Source organism: Prionailurus viverrinus, chromosome B2, assembly GCF_022837055.1.
Source record: "Prionailurus viverrinus isolate Anna chromosome B2, UM_Priviv_1.0, whole genome shotgun sequence".
Lineage (NCBI taxonomy): Eukaryota > Metazoa > Chordata > Mammalia > Carnivora > Felidae > Prionailurus > Prionailurus viverrinus.
In genome coordinates, this window is record NC_062565.1 from 121,060,666 (window position 1) to 121,074,293 (window position 13,628).

General features: G+C 39.9%; 1 protein-coding gene across 16 annotated transcripts in view; it reads left to right on the forward strand.

Moving 5' to 3' along the window:
* EYA4 (EYA transcriptional coactivator and phosphatase 4) overlaps window positions 1–13,628 on the forward strand; it is a 279,767-nt gene that overhangs the window by 236,065 nt on the left and 30,074 nt on the right. For all 16 annotated transcript variants that reach the window (XM_047859475.1, XM_047859476.1, XM_047859474.1 and 13 more), the window contains 2 exons: window positions 3,880–4,016; window positions 5,384–5,467. In XM_047859475.1, the coding sequence (XP_047715431.1) occupies window positions 3,880–4,016; window positions 5,384–5,467 (221 nt within the window). The remainder of the gene's footprint in view (window positions 1–3,879; window positions 4,017–5,383; window positions 5,468–13,628) is intronic.

Consider the following 13,628-nt stretch of genomic DNA (forward strand, 5'->3'; position numbering starts at 1 on the left):
CGTTTCCCCATTGTTAAAAGAGAGTAATGAAGGACCCAATTCATTGGCTCAAAGTGAGATTTAAATCAGATATATATATTTCTGTATGTGTGTGTGTGTGTGTGTGTGTGTACACACACATATACACATATTTATACACACACCTGTATATACACACACATATGTATATATGTATACACACATATGTAAAGAATATATATATATATGTATATATACATATGGGGGGGTGTAAAGAATGTTTCACAATAAAGAGCTCTGACAAATCAATAAGAAAAAGATGACCCAAGTTTTTAAATGGACAAAAGATTTAAACAGTTTCCTCATAAAAAAGAAGTTCCCAAATGGGGAAAGAAAAGTGTTTTTGCATCATTATTCATCAAGAAGATGCTAATTGAAACTACAGTGAGATACCAACATACCCTCACAATAGCTAATATAAAAAAGGCTAGCAATACCAAGTATTGGCAAGGATGTGGAATAACTGGGAATCTCACTGCTAGTCAGAGAGAATTTGTAGAACCACATTGGTAAAAAGGTGGTTGGTGTCTACTGAAGATGAATACCTGACTTCCCCCTGACCCAGCAGTCCCACTTCTGAGTATATACCCTAGGGGAATGGGGGCTTATGTCCACAAGATGTGAACAAAAATGTTTCTAGCAGCTTTATTTGTAACTGCCTAAAACTTCAAATAGCCTAATGTTGATTAACAAATAACCAAAGCGCCGTATACATAATATAATGAAGTTCTAGCCACATGAAGGAAAAAGCAAACAACCATTCCAGGTTGTAAAATGGAAGAATCGGGCAGCATAATGAGCAGTGAGTAGAGCCAAACACATATTTCAGTAAACTTTTTAAGGAAGAAGGCAGTCCGTGGCACATACCAAACGTTTCATGAATGTGGAGCTACTCGTCATAGTTTTCTTAAAAGGATATGCCTGCACTCTCATCGAAACACTTCTGTCCATATTTTGTCCAAATTCTTAGAGCTCTTTTAAGGGCTCCTACTTTTATTGAAACCTGGACACTTCCTGTGACCAGTCTTTTCCTTTCTTCCTCCTCCTGCTCTTTAGCAGCTGGCTCCTCATTCATTTAATAGCTGACTGGTCCCTGCCAAACTCCTCCTTTATGGATCCAGTCAACAATCAGTCACCCATAACTGAGCACAATGGCTTTGGAATTTTGCAAGTTTTTTTTTTTTTACCTTTCAGCTCTTGTATTTTTGTAAGAACAAAGCTGCTTCATGATAGTTAACAGCTGAAAATTGGTCTGTAATGAGTAGAAACAAGTTTTTATAGGATGCGATCCAAAAATTGTTATAAGCTTACTTAATAAATGAGGCTTAAATTTGAATCAGTATTTTATCCAAACAAGAACATTTGACTTGCAGAGCATAGTAACCATAAGAAAATTCTGGCTAAAAAAAAATAACTGAAAATAGAAAAAAAAATTGTGTGATATATATTTTTTTAAGTTGGCATGTGTTTAAATACCTAAAGCCTCACTTAATACCTGTGCAAGTAAGCTCAAACACGATTTACTAGAGGTAGGGTGATATTCAACCAGAAACTAAAGATCTTTGTATTACACTGTCTATTCTCAACAGTCAATAGCAGAGACCCATGATATGAAATATGCTAACAGTGTTTTAAAAGCAAATAATATTTGAAACACGGACATGTTTGTTTTTTTTTTCTTTGATGCTGTCCTGACATGCACAATGTTTTCCAAAGAAAATGTTATAACCATTAAAAATAATTAGAGGTTAGCAATGTAAAAATCACTATTTATTTGGAACATTTCAGAAAAAAACTACCTAAATGTTCATCCAGTTTGTTCATATTTGGTTATTTCAATCAGAAAGTTGTTGGCTGTCTTCATAATTATTTTTCTTTAATTTTATGATGAAGCATAATTGTTATAACTTCTTTATATTTAAAAATGTTGGGGCGCCTGGGTGGCGCAGTCGGTTAAGCGTCCGACTTCAGCCAGGTCACGATCTCGCAGTCCGTGAGTTCGAGCCCCGCGTCAGGCTCTGGGCTGATGGCTCGGAGCCTGGAGCCTGTTTCCGATTCTGTGACCCCCTCTCTCTCTGCCCCTCCCCCGTTCATGCTCTGTCTCTCTCTGTCCCAAAAATAAATAAACGTTGAAAAAAAAAATGAAAAAAAAAATGTTATTTAAATTTATTGTAGCTTGCCATCAGACCATCCTAGAAATTTTTGCTTTATGCATATGATTTGAATCAAATTAAATATGTATCATTTTCACCACCATAATTTACAAAGTAGCTATGATTGCCCATGCTTTCATATACAAGGAAACTGGGACTCAGAGACTGAGTGAAGTGCTCCAAGTCATAGAGTAAGTCTGACTCTTGTGACTTGTGAGGTTTTATGGCACCTCACTGTTGCCTCAGTCTATCTTAACCTCCTCCCGTAGATTTGCCACTGTTCAGTACTCCTTCCTGATAAGACACCCTATCACCAGCTTTAGACATGTCAGTCTTTGAGGTCCCTGTGGGACATGAAGTCAGTTAGGTGCAGTCTGAAACCGCTGTAGGATGTGGCCCCACTGGAGCTATAGATTTGTGTGTGGGTCATCACAGAGAAGGTGATTAACCTATGAAAGGGTTAGGTCGCCCAGATGGTGTGGAATGAGGAGGAGAGTGACCGAAGTTTGGAACTCTTAAATACCAACATACAAGGAATGGAAGGAGGAAAAGGAGTCCATGCCTCCTAAACAGAGAAGGACTGCTGATAGAGCTTCCAGAACTGGGAAGCTGCAAGGTATCAGCTGCCAAATAATGGCACTGTGGAGGTGGTGTTTAAGAGGATCAAACACAGCACAGGAATCTAAGAAGATAAGGACCGAGTCTGTCTATTGCATTTGTTACTTGGGTGGTTTGCGGGGACTCTGAGTCAGAGTAGTTTTATCAGAATTTTGGTGAACTGATTATGACAAATCCAGTGTCAGGAAGTGGCAACAAGTGTGCTGTCCATTACTGTCACCGCCGGCTACATGTGGCTGTTGAGCACTTGCGTGTGGCCAGTACAGGCTGAGGTCTGCTGTAAGTGTAAAATACCCACAGGAGTTCAGAGACTTGGTATGAAGAAGGGATTATGTAAAACATGTCATTGATAATTGTTTATATTGGTTACATGCTGAAATGATCCCATTGTGGTTATACTGGGTCAGTTAATATATGTGAACAAAATTAATTCTACATGTTTCTTTACATTTTTTACAGTGGCTTCTAGAAAATTTTAAATTATATATGTGGTTCTATTTGTGGCTCACATTCTATTGCTTTTGGACAGCACTGTTATGCACTCTTCTTTTAAGGAGTACCAGTTTAAAAAGAGAAGGTAACAAGCAGATACCTTCTAGGTAGAAAGGCAAGGTCATGGGAAGGATTTTAAACTTGTCTGTGGCCCACAGAAAAGCAAGACATTGGAAGGAAGATAAGAGAGGGTTTAACTAATGGAGCATGATTCAGTTGGGAGTCAAATTTGCAGGTGGGGAGATGGGATTGATCCAGAAGAAGACATCTCCTCCTTTGAGCTCTGACATAAGGAGGTGAGAATAGATATAAGTGTAGATAAATATGTGGGTAAGGGTAGAGACAGGGAAGGTGAGGACATACAGAATATAAAACACATTCATGTTTAATAGATCGCATAGACTGAAACTACAGGGGATTTGCGTGACCTGGAACATTTTTAACAGAATCACGATTTTGTCTATTTGGGTTATAAATTTTCTTTGTCATGAGGAGCTTTCTCTGATGTATATGGATTTGTTAAGATAATTAATAACAAGGACTCATACATGATCTAAAAATGAAGTGCTGTTGTTGATGCAAATCCTGTTATTCCTAGGAGAGTTTGATACTGTGCAGAGCCCCTCCACACCTATCAAAGACCTCGATGAGAGAACTTGCAGGAGTTCTGGGTCAAAGTCCCGAGGAAGAGGCCGGAAAAATAATCCCTCCCCACCTCCTGACAGTGACCTAGAGGTATGCCAACTTACCCTCAAAGAGTGGAATATGATGTTTTATTTTACTGAGTGACATATTCTACATCTTATAGTTCCATAAGGTTTCAAACTTAAAAAAAAAGATATGAAATGAGTGGACCCCAAGTTTGAGAGTTCATCCATTGTAATGGCAAAATTAAAAACACTAACAACTTAAAAAAGATGATACTTTACAAATTCTAGGCCTGAGATAATTACATCTTTTGATTCTAACTGGCCTAAATGGAAATTTAAAACATAAAGCCATTGTTTGTAGGATGATGTTCTGAGAGACACTCTATTTCGTAGTATTAAGGTAACAAAAGATGTGTATATGGGTCGATAAAATTTAAAAAGGTAAAATTAATCTGTATGGAAAGGAAAAGTCGTCTTCTGAAAAATAGGAAAAGAACAATCATTTGATACCTGTTAACATTTTTATATCTGTAAAAGTCTCCATGTGTCATCTTTTTCTGGTTGAGAGCTCTTTTGAGATATACCCATACTGAGCAGGTTGATTTTTATTATAAAACATCAGGAGAAATTATTCTTAACCATATTGTTACTTCTTACCCAACCGCAACCTTCAGTTAAGAAAAAAACCTAAATTTCCAGATTTAGTAAAATAAAATAATAGTCATTGTGCCTCTTCAATCATTTCCTTCAGCTGAGTGACAATAGCACATTCCAGGCCTTCAGGAACCCAGCAGGTGATATAAATGAGTGAACTGGGCCAGGGAGCCAGCAGACTGTGGAGCTTAGGGAACATTGGCCCAGTCTAAGGGGGCCTGCCCATCACTGCCATGTGAAATGTCAGTCAGCATTATCGTATCTTCCAGTTTCTCCGCTGCCGCTAGAGCCCTGAAGTTTGTGTGAAATCTCCTGAATTTGAAATGCTCATCAATAATTTGAAATCTTTCTAAACCCTGTGCACGCTAAACAACCCATCGGATAGCCTAATCTGACCCGAAGGTCTATACTTCGCAATTTCTGTTTAGGGGTCACTCACTGACTTTTTGAAATACTTTAAAAAATTTAGTTCTTTGCATGAATTGAAAAGTCTCATGAACCCACCAGGTGAAAGATTAACTTTTTGGGCGTTCACTGCAAGTAAGTATTTGGAAACATTCATTCAAATTAGGACATCTGACTTTTAAGCTTATGATTACTTGTGTCACTCTCACCCCTCTGGTTTTATAGGGGGGATGCGTGGCAAATTTGGAAAAAAAAATTAATGGAGTAGCACAGCTTTTTCTGAAATGGTGTTGAGATTATATCCAACAACAACAAAGTCAGATGTGTTCAATTTGTAGAGATTTCTGTTTCCTTAGAATTTGATAATCGTTTGATATTTATTTTTTTCTTCAGCGTGTATTTGTCTGGGACTTGGACGAAACCATCATCGTTTTCCACTCACTGCTCACAGGGTCTTATGCTCAGAAGTATGGCAAGGTAAGGGATCAAGAAATTTTACCCCAAGACACTCGGTTAGAATTTTATCTTGCTCAAAAATCTAGCACAACTTAAATACATTTAAGTTTTTGTTTCAGGCTGTCAAATCTGCTCTTAATTGATTTCCAGTGGCTCATTGTTCTTTGATGAGAACTGGCGAATTTTACAAAAGTAATTCGAAATTGAATTTGTTTTCTTTCTTCAAGATGCCTTTGGGTTTTCTACATCAAGACCAAGCTCATTACTCTGACATAATCATCTTAGAAAAATTATTTTGTAAATTAAAATGGGCTTTCAATATTACAAAATCATATGTTACTCTCTAATAAGGAAGCTTTCAGAACTAAATGTTGCTATAGAATGTCAGTTGAAGTAAGGAAGTAATCTCTTGTCTGAGAGATCCTTTGGATTTAGGAACACCAGTATTTTTTGTAACTTTGAATAAGCATATGAACAGCAAATAACATCCACACACACACACACACACACACACACACACACACACACATTCAGAGACAGATTCCCCTTCCTTCTTTCCTGCCATGCTTTTCACGGTTGGTTGGCTAGCTTCTTAGGACCGCGTTGGTGTTCGCTGTGTAGGTGCCGTGACAAAGATCAGTGTACCTCCAGGGTGCTTGTCAGCTGGAAACACAATGGTTCAGGCCATTGCTAGGTGGGTCTCTGACTCTAGGGGATTCATATTCTGACCAGAGTCAATTACCATATTCAAAGTTATCTAACTTTGGTTCTTTTAACATACTCTACTTACAGAAATGCCTTCCCTGTGCCTTTATAGTGTTACATTATTTCTTAGGGTCTCACGTCAGCCCAACACACAATTTTTAGCAAGTTTGTTAAGCCTTGCCTAGTAATGATGAAATTGCGCTCAAGTGTTTCCTACTTGAAATATACAACTACCGCACTCTTGATGAATCTATGTTGTGTGTGACTTTTAGTGTAGGTAATATATGTGACCAAACAGCTACGTAAGGGAACAGTTTTGCTTACCAGCCATATAGAAAAGGAGGTCTTAGCCCCTTTATGACAGTCATCCTCATTAAAAACAGTGGTCTCCAGAGCAGAATGTATGCATATATGCGAGATATACACAAGATGCTTCATTGAAATAAGGAAAGAAAATAGTTTGTATACACACACACACACACACACACACACGCACACACACATTTTTGTCTTGCAAATTGTATTGTTATATGTTTCATAATGCACATACTTTGTAAATACATGCATATTATTATCAATTAAAGAATATGTATATGAGTAAATTAGCTGTATATAAATTGGGGGTGCACACTCAAAATTCTATTACCGGTAGAGTATACAGTCTAAATAAAGTTTACAGATAATAATCGAAAGCATTTCTTCTGGAATAGTTTTGGCTTCTGAGGAATACATGGTAAATCCTGCTGAACTGATTGCAATATTTTTATATGGCCAAGTTTCATGTTACATCAATGTTTAAAATAATCTAACTTGAACATACGAATCCAAATAAAGTTCCCTTCAAGATAGTCACCATTAGAGGCTTTACCCAGATATCCATGTTGCTTCCATTGTGTCAGATCAGTGGTGGAACTCATCTTTTGGAATGACCTTGAGATTTTTAAAGTGTTTTCCCAGTTCAAATTTTCATCCTTTTTGTGGTGGTTTTGACCTTTAAAATACTAGTAAGATCATTTGAACCCCAGGTGATAAATAAGCAGCCTGGTCAAAATGTGACTATATATATATATATATATATATATATATATATATATATATATATATAGTTTTTTTTTCTTTTTCTCAAAAATATCATAAAGTGGCACCCATCCCAGAACTGAATATGGACTTCCCTTTGGGATAAGAAGGGGCACCGGTAATGAGGCAGAGATGGGTGGAGAGCCACAAAAAAAAAATCTAATAACGAGCTGCCTTTCAGACTGGTTCTAAGAGCAGTTTTAACAGCAAAATGCCCATGCTTCCCTCAGCACTGGTGCATCGTTGAAATAACCGTGTCGTTTCCCTGGACGCCCACCCGGACATGCAGGGCTCACTTCACGCACAAGCTTCGTTATCCTAAAATACTGTCAAAAAGCTTTGTTGGAATACAGAATAGAGACATTTTCTTTTCCTTCCCTTTCTTTCTTTTTTTTTTTTTTTTAATTCTCAAGTTACTTAACATACAGTTTAGTCTTGACTTCAGGAGTAGAACCCAGTGATTCGTCATGTACATGTAACACCCAGTGCTCATCCCAACAAGTGCCCTCTTTAATACCCGTCACCCGTGTTCCCCATCCCCATCAACTCTCAGTTTGTTCTCTGTATTTAGGGCTTCTTATGGTTTGCCTCCCTCTCTGTTTTAAATAGCAGAGCTCACAGAAGGTGCGGGGCAAAGTGAGGGGAGGAGGGCAACTAATGTTATTTAGTGCCCCCAGTGTGCCAGGCATTAAGTGTCACAACAGTTGCAAGAGAGAGGTGGTTCTCCCCGTCTCTAGAGGAGGAAGCATACTCAGGGAATAAAGTATGTGCAAAGTCACACAGCCGGTCAGTGGCAGAGATGACATCCAGGACTATTTGACTCCATAGCCCATCTCGTTTCTGCTACAGCACATCACACAGCATACACAATCCATCTGCCATGGATGCAATATGTGACATATACTAAAAAGAGTGAGGACAATTCGTGAGGTACTGTGTAGGTAGTTATGTGAGTTCTCCTCAAGCTGAAATAATTTGAGTTATCTTCCCTTAGATGATGGGGATACTTTTTCATCCACGAGTAAAACCTAAGCCGGGCGCCTGGGGGGCTCAGTCGGTTAAGTGCCTGACTTCAGCTCAGGTCATGAACTTGTGGTTGGTGGGTTTGAGCCCTGCATTGGGCTCCGTGCTGACGGTTCAGAGCCTGGAGCCTGCTTCACATTCTGTGTCTCCCTCTCTCTCTGCCCCTCCCCTGCTCTCACTCTCTCTCCCTCTCTCTCAAAAATACATAAACATTAAAAAAATTAATTTTTTAAAAACGAAGCAAAACCTAAGAAACGTTCAGTGAAATGGATTGTGGCAGACAGATATCAGTACCTCATGGCAGCACAGAATGGGAAAAGAATCAGGGCACTATTGAAAGTTTAGGGAAGATAACCTTCCATCTGTAAAATACCTACTGTGTGGTAGATGGAGCCTGTATTTGGCATTTCACAAGCAGTAGGGATAATGGTTAAGGACCAGAACCTTCGAGTTAAATAAACTTGACTTTGAAAACCCAGTGCTGATGCTTGTAGCTCTCTGATCTCAGGCAAATTACTTAATCCCTCAGCCTCAATTTCTGTAAAATGGGAAAAGTACTGCCTGTCGTGAATAAGAATTAAAGAGAAAACATGTTTAAAGGACTTAGCAGAACAGTTGGCATGAATTAACACTCAAAAAAATTGTGATTGATGGCTTTCGCAATTGTTATCCCACTTAATTCTCTGGAAGGCTCTGCTGCAACTTCTTGTGATCCAGGTTGGATGGATGCAGAAACCTAGGGCTATGAGGGGTCGGGAAACTTGACCGAGGGCAGGAAATGATAAATGCTGTTGCATCTACTGGAAACCTGGTCCGTCTTATAGCTAAGTCCTTGCATTTTTACACTCTTCTCACAGGAGGGGAGCCTGTTAGAACTGACCGCGTCGAATAATGTTTTACTCAGGACAATTTAAGGAAATTAAAAGAAAAATTTGTTTAAGGCTCTATTTTTTTTCTCATCAAAATGAGAGCACCCTTCCTGAATTTCATGCAAAACAACTTAGATGACCCTATTTATTGAATTATTATTCATATTTTTCTAAAAGGCATTTGATCGTTGACATTTTTCTTAACATCAGAGGAAATTGGCATGGTCTGTTGGCCAGGAAGACAATAATATCTTGGCATATCGAGAAATAGCTAAATAAGGGATATTAGGTCAGACCCATCTTTTGAAGCTGGAGACCACACACAGCTCAGGGGTCATTCAGAGGGGACCAAGAGGGCTTTGGGGAGCTTCAACCTCACCACACACCACAAGTGGAAATGGGGACACGAGGGACTGTATTCATCTAACAAATATTTATTACCGCAAGGAAGACCCGCATCCTGCTCTCAGGGAGCTTAACAAGCAAACAAAATCATTGCAGATAGTGATAACTGCTGTGAAGACAATGAACCTGGGTCATGTAGAGAGTGGCCTGGGGGAGAAGGGGCTGACCCTGGAGGATGCTGAGACCTGAATTTCAGAAGGAGCTAGTTATGCAGATGTCGGGGGAAGGGGAGAGCAGGGAGGAGCATTCCAAGCAGAGGGCACAGGAGGGCCCTGCCACAGGAAGAGTCTTCCTCTGTTCCAGGAATATGAATAAGTGTGGCTGGAAGGTTGTAAACCGGGAAGGGACTGACCCAGGGTAAGAACAGAGTGGTGAGCAGGGGGCCGTGTCATCTCCCGAAAGGCACTGGGGATTTATTCTAGGTGCAGCGTGTTGGAGGGTTTTGGGCTGAGTGGGCACATGATGGTTTAGAACTGGCTGCTGTGTGGAGAGCAGGCTTCTGAGCAGTAAGTAAGAAGTGGTAGGGGCTTAGACTGGAACAGTGTTTCTCGAACGTGTGTGTGAGTCACCATAAACCCACAGGACTTGTTAAGCACAGATGGCTGTGTCCCACGCCCAGAATTTCTGATTCTGTAGGTCTGGGGGGGGGGGTGGGCGGACCAAGATTTTGCATTTGGAATAAACATCCACTGAAGCTGATGAACCATGCTTTAAGAACCACTAGAACAGAGTATTTCCCCAACTTTTTTCTTGCAAAAATGAGATCTGAAACATGTTAATTGATAGTCTTTGTGGATAGGCTGATGGCCAAAAAGATGTAGGGAATACCTGCATTCGATGGTCACATCATCGTGTTAGAGGTCTTGAGGTGTTCTACAGTTGAGAATCCTTTGTAACCGGGTTTAATTCCTCAGTGGCCCAGTGTCTTCAGTAATGACCTTGAGGACTGAGGACTGAAATGAGGTCACACTGGTGATTCGTTGACAATTCAGAAGGACTTTGCACTGCTAATAGCAGAAGTGAACAGGGCCATTATTTCCGCAGAGCAAAAAACAACCCTGCTGCTACCTAACGGTCGTCTAAGCTTGAAATTGTCAATGTCTTCGGTCCTTTTCAGTTGTTACGTGAATCTCGTTTCCGCAGCACATGTTTTTAGAGTGTAACCTTTTTGTAGGACAGTAATTTTTCAGTTCTTCTAGCCTGAGAATCCTTTGTGCACAAACTATGTCACACCGAGCATCTTTCTATCAATAAATACAAAGGCAGACCTGCTCTAGGGAAAATGTGGATGTTGAGGGGCTGGAGAAACTGCACTTTTCTCTTGTGGCCGATCCTTTCCCACTGTTCTCAGTCACCCCCAAATGGTTTCCAGGGTCCTGGGTGCTGTAAGGCAGTAATCCAGCTGAAGGAGCATCCGGCTGGAAGTTAGAAGGAAATCCTGTTCTGGACGTGCCGTAGGAAGTCATTTCACCTGTGAGCCTGTTCCATCTGAAAACGGTTATAATCCGTTTCCTTCCTGGGGTTACCGGATGGATTAAATGAGATAATGTACATGTAGAAAAGTAACACTCGGCTCTGAAAGCTGTCATCCACATCCTAGGCCAGAGGAACTTAAAAATACACACCATTTCCCCCAACTGAGAAATGACTAAGGGCAGTTATTTCTGGACACACAGAGGTCAGTGTTTGTATGAAGTGGTGTTATAGTGGCCTCAAAAATAGCGAGCTGGGAGCTGGAGACGTAAGTGCCAGAGATAGGAAATCATGTCCTGACATAACCACACCTACCTACCTACCTACTTACCTCTCTTTCTGTCACCCATAAAAAATAAGTACCATTTTTGAATTCTTGGTATGTGCCTGACATTTTGCTCCGTGTCCCTGTTAAATGCATTATCTCCTTCACTTTCATCATCACCCTGTGTGGTTAGTACTGTGTCACATAGCCCGTAAGTGGCACGGCCAGTCAGAACGCACATCTCTCTGACACATTCTTAATTTCTGCATTCTTTTGGTCTCATGTTTCCCCCCCCCCACCACCTATAAAAATAAAATGCATGTTAACCTAATAATTTAGGAATGCCCTTTTACTCATAAATTGCCCTGTGTAACTAACTTTTGCATGTGAATAAAAAAAAACCTTCTGGAAAATCCTAGTTCCACGTATAAGTAAATAATATTGTGAATTTTCCAAGGATCTTCCTTAAAACCGCCATCACTTTTTGACTGTGTTCAGTTGTCAGCCACTCTCTTCCCAAGCAGAACAGTTCCTTCGTATTTACCTCGATGGCGGGTGACATGTGTGGGTGTTTCAGTTCTGCTACTGATGAAGCTGATGATGGGCTTTACAGCAGAACACCTGTTGGCCTGTATAGTTTTTGCCAGAAACTCCAGATAGGAGTTTGTAACTTTGGCAGGACATGGACAGGGAATCATCTCATCCATCATCTGTTAGAGATTGTGAAGATTGTCCCTATTCTCTATTTGCATATATTATCTTACTTGATCAACTGTAGTAATCCCTCTTCTTTGGAGGAGGGGTGCAGGGAGGGATGTAGGGATTTGATTCACTTTGGAGCATTAATGTGGCACGCGCTATGAAGCCATGATTCTCTAGAGTTATTCCATAGAATGGAAGAGGATGCAGAGGAAGTAGCCCAAGTCAGGGAAAAGACTGGAAGAAAAGTCAACAGTTGCCTTGTATTATAAAATTGAAATTCAGGCTTCCCGAACTACTTGCGCATTGTAGGCAACATTTTATATAAGAGCAGCACTGGGGAAATAATATGGCCATCAATACAAATCAGTTGGTTATTTTTCTATTAAACTGTGTACACACACTTACATAGAAAGATTTCTGAAATGGCACCAGCTAAATTTTAGGAGAGTCACGAAGATAAATACTGACTTATGTGCATGCCAACTAAGGACAAGCAACATGATTTAAAGAAAGTGATTAGAATTAAGTGTTGGCGCCATGGATTGGAGGCCACCCTAAGGGCAGTGTTAACCCCAGTGTAGGTTACCCTCTCTCTCGGGATAATGGTTAGCGCATTCTGGCTTCGGAGGGAGAATGAACCTGACTTTGAATTCTAGCTCTCCCTCCCACTATGATGTGATTTTGGTAGCTTATTTAAGCTTCGGAAGCCTCGGTGACCTTCCATATAAAAAAGGGAGAATAGTAAAATTAATAATGCGATTAGGAAGGATTAGTGAGTTGATGCATTAAAAGTCACCACATTGCCTACCACAGGATAAACTTCAGTCTACAGTGTAACCTACTTCATCTGGTTTCAAGGAAATCTGTATGCTGGGAAGCTGAATTTGGGAAAAACTGAATGTTTTCTAAAGAAATTTGCATATGGGCACCTGGGTAACTTGTTCGGTTAAGCGCCCAACTTCAGCTCAGGTCATGATCTCACGGCTTGTGAGTTCAAGCCCCGTGTAGGAGCTCTGTGCTGATAGCTTGGAGCCTGGAGCCTGCTTCAGATTCTGTGTCTCCCTCTCTCTCTCTCTGTCTCTCTCTGCCCCTCCCCTGCTTGTGCTCTTTCTCACTCTCTCTCTCTCTCAAAAATAAATAAACATTAAAAACATTAAAAAAAAAAAACATTAAAAACATTTAAAAAAAAGAAATTTGCATATATTTATAGCCGTTGTTGCATATATTTATATCCGTATCTCATAATAAATAAACATTAAAAACATTAAAAAAATAAATAAACATTAAAAACATTAAAAAAAAGAAATTTGCATATATTTATATCCATTGTTGCATATATTTATATCCGTATCTCATAATGTGAGATACTCGGCTTGTTGTAGGAAAGTGGAGGCACATACGAAGAGAGTGAGTACAGAATTTGCAAGCCTCAAAAATTCGATAGTGTGTTACATGGTTGCTCACAGTGTATGTATTTGGGTGTACATATGTGTACGTGAATAGCGTGTACATAATTATGGTATATGTGTATGTATATAACTAACACCAAGTCAGAGACCATGACATTTCTCAGACTCTGTCGTAGGGAGTTTGAGAGACAGTTCTGCCTACTAACTCCTCTTGTAGAGCTCTATGTTATATGTTGAGTATATGTTCCCTTCTG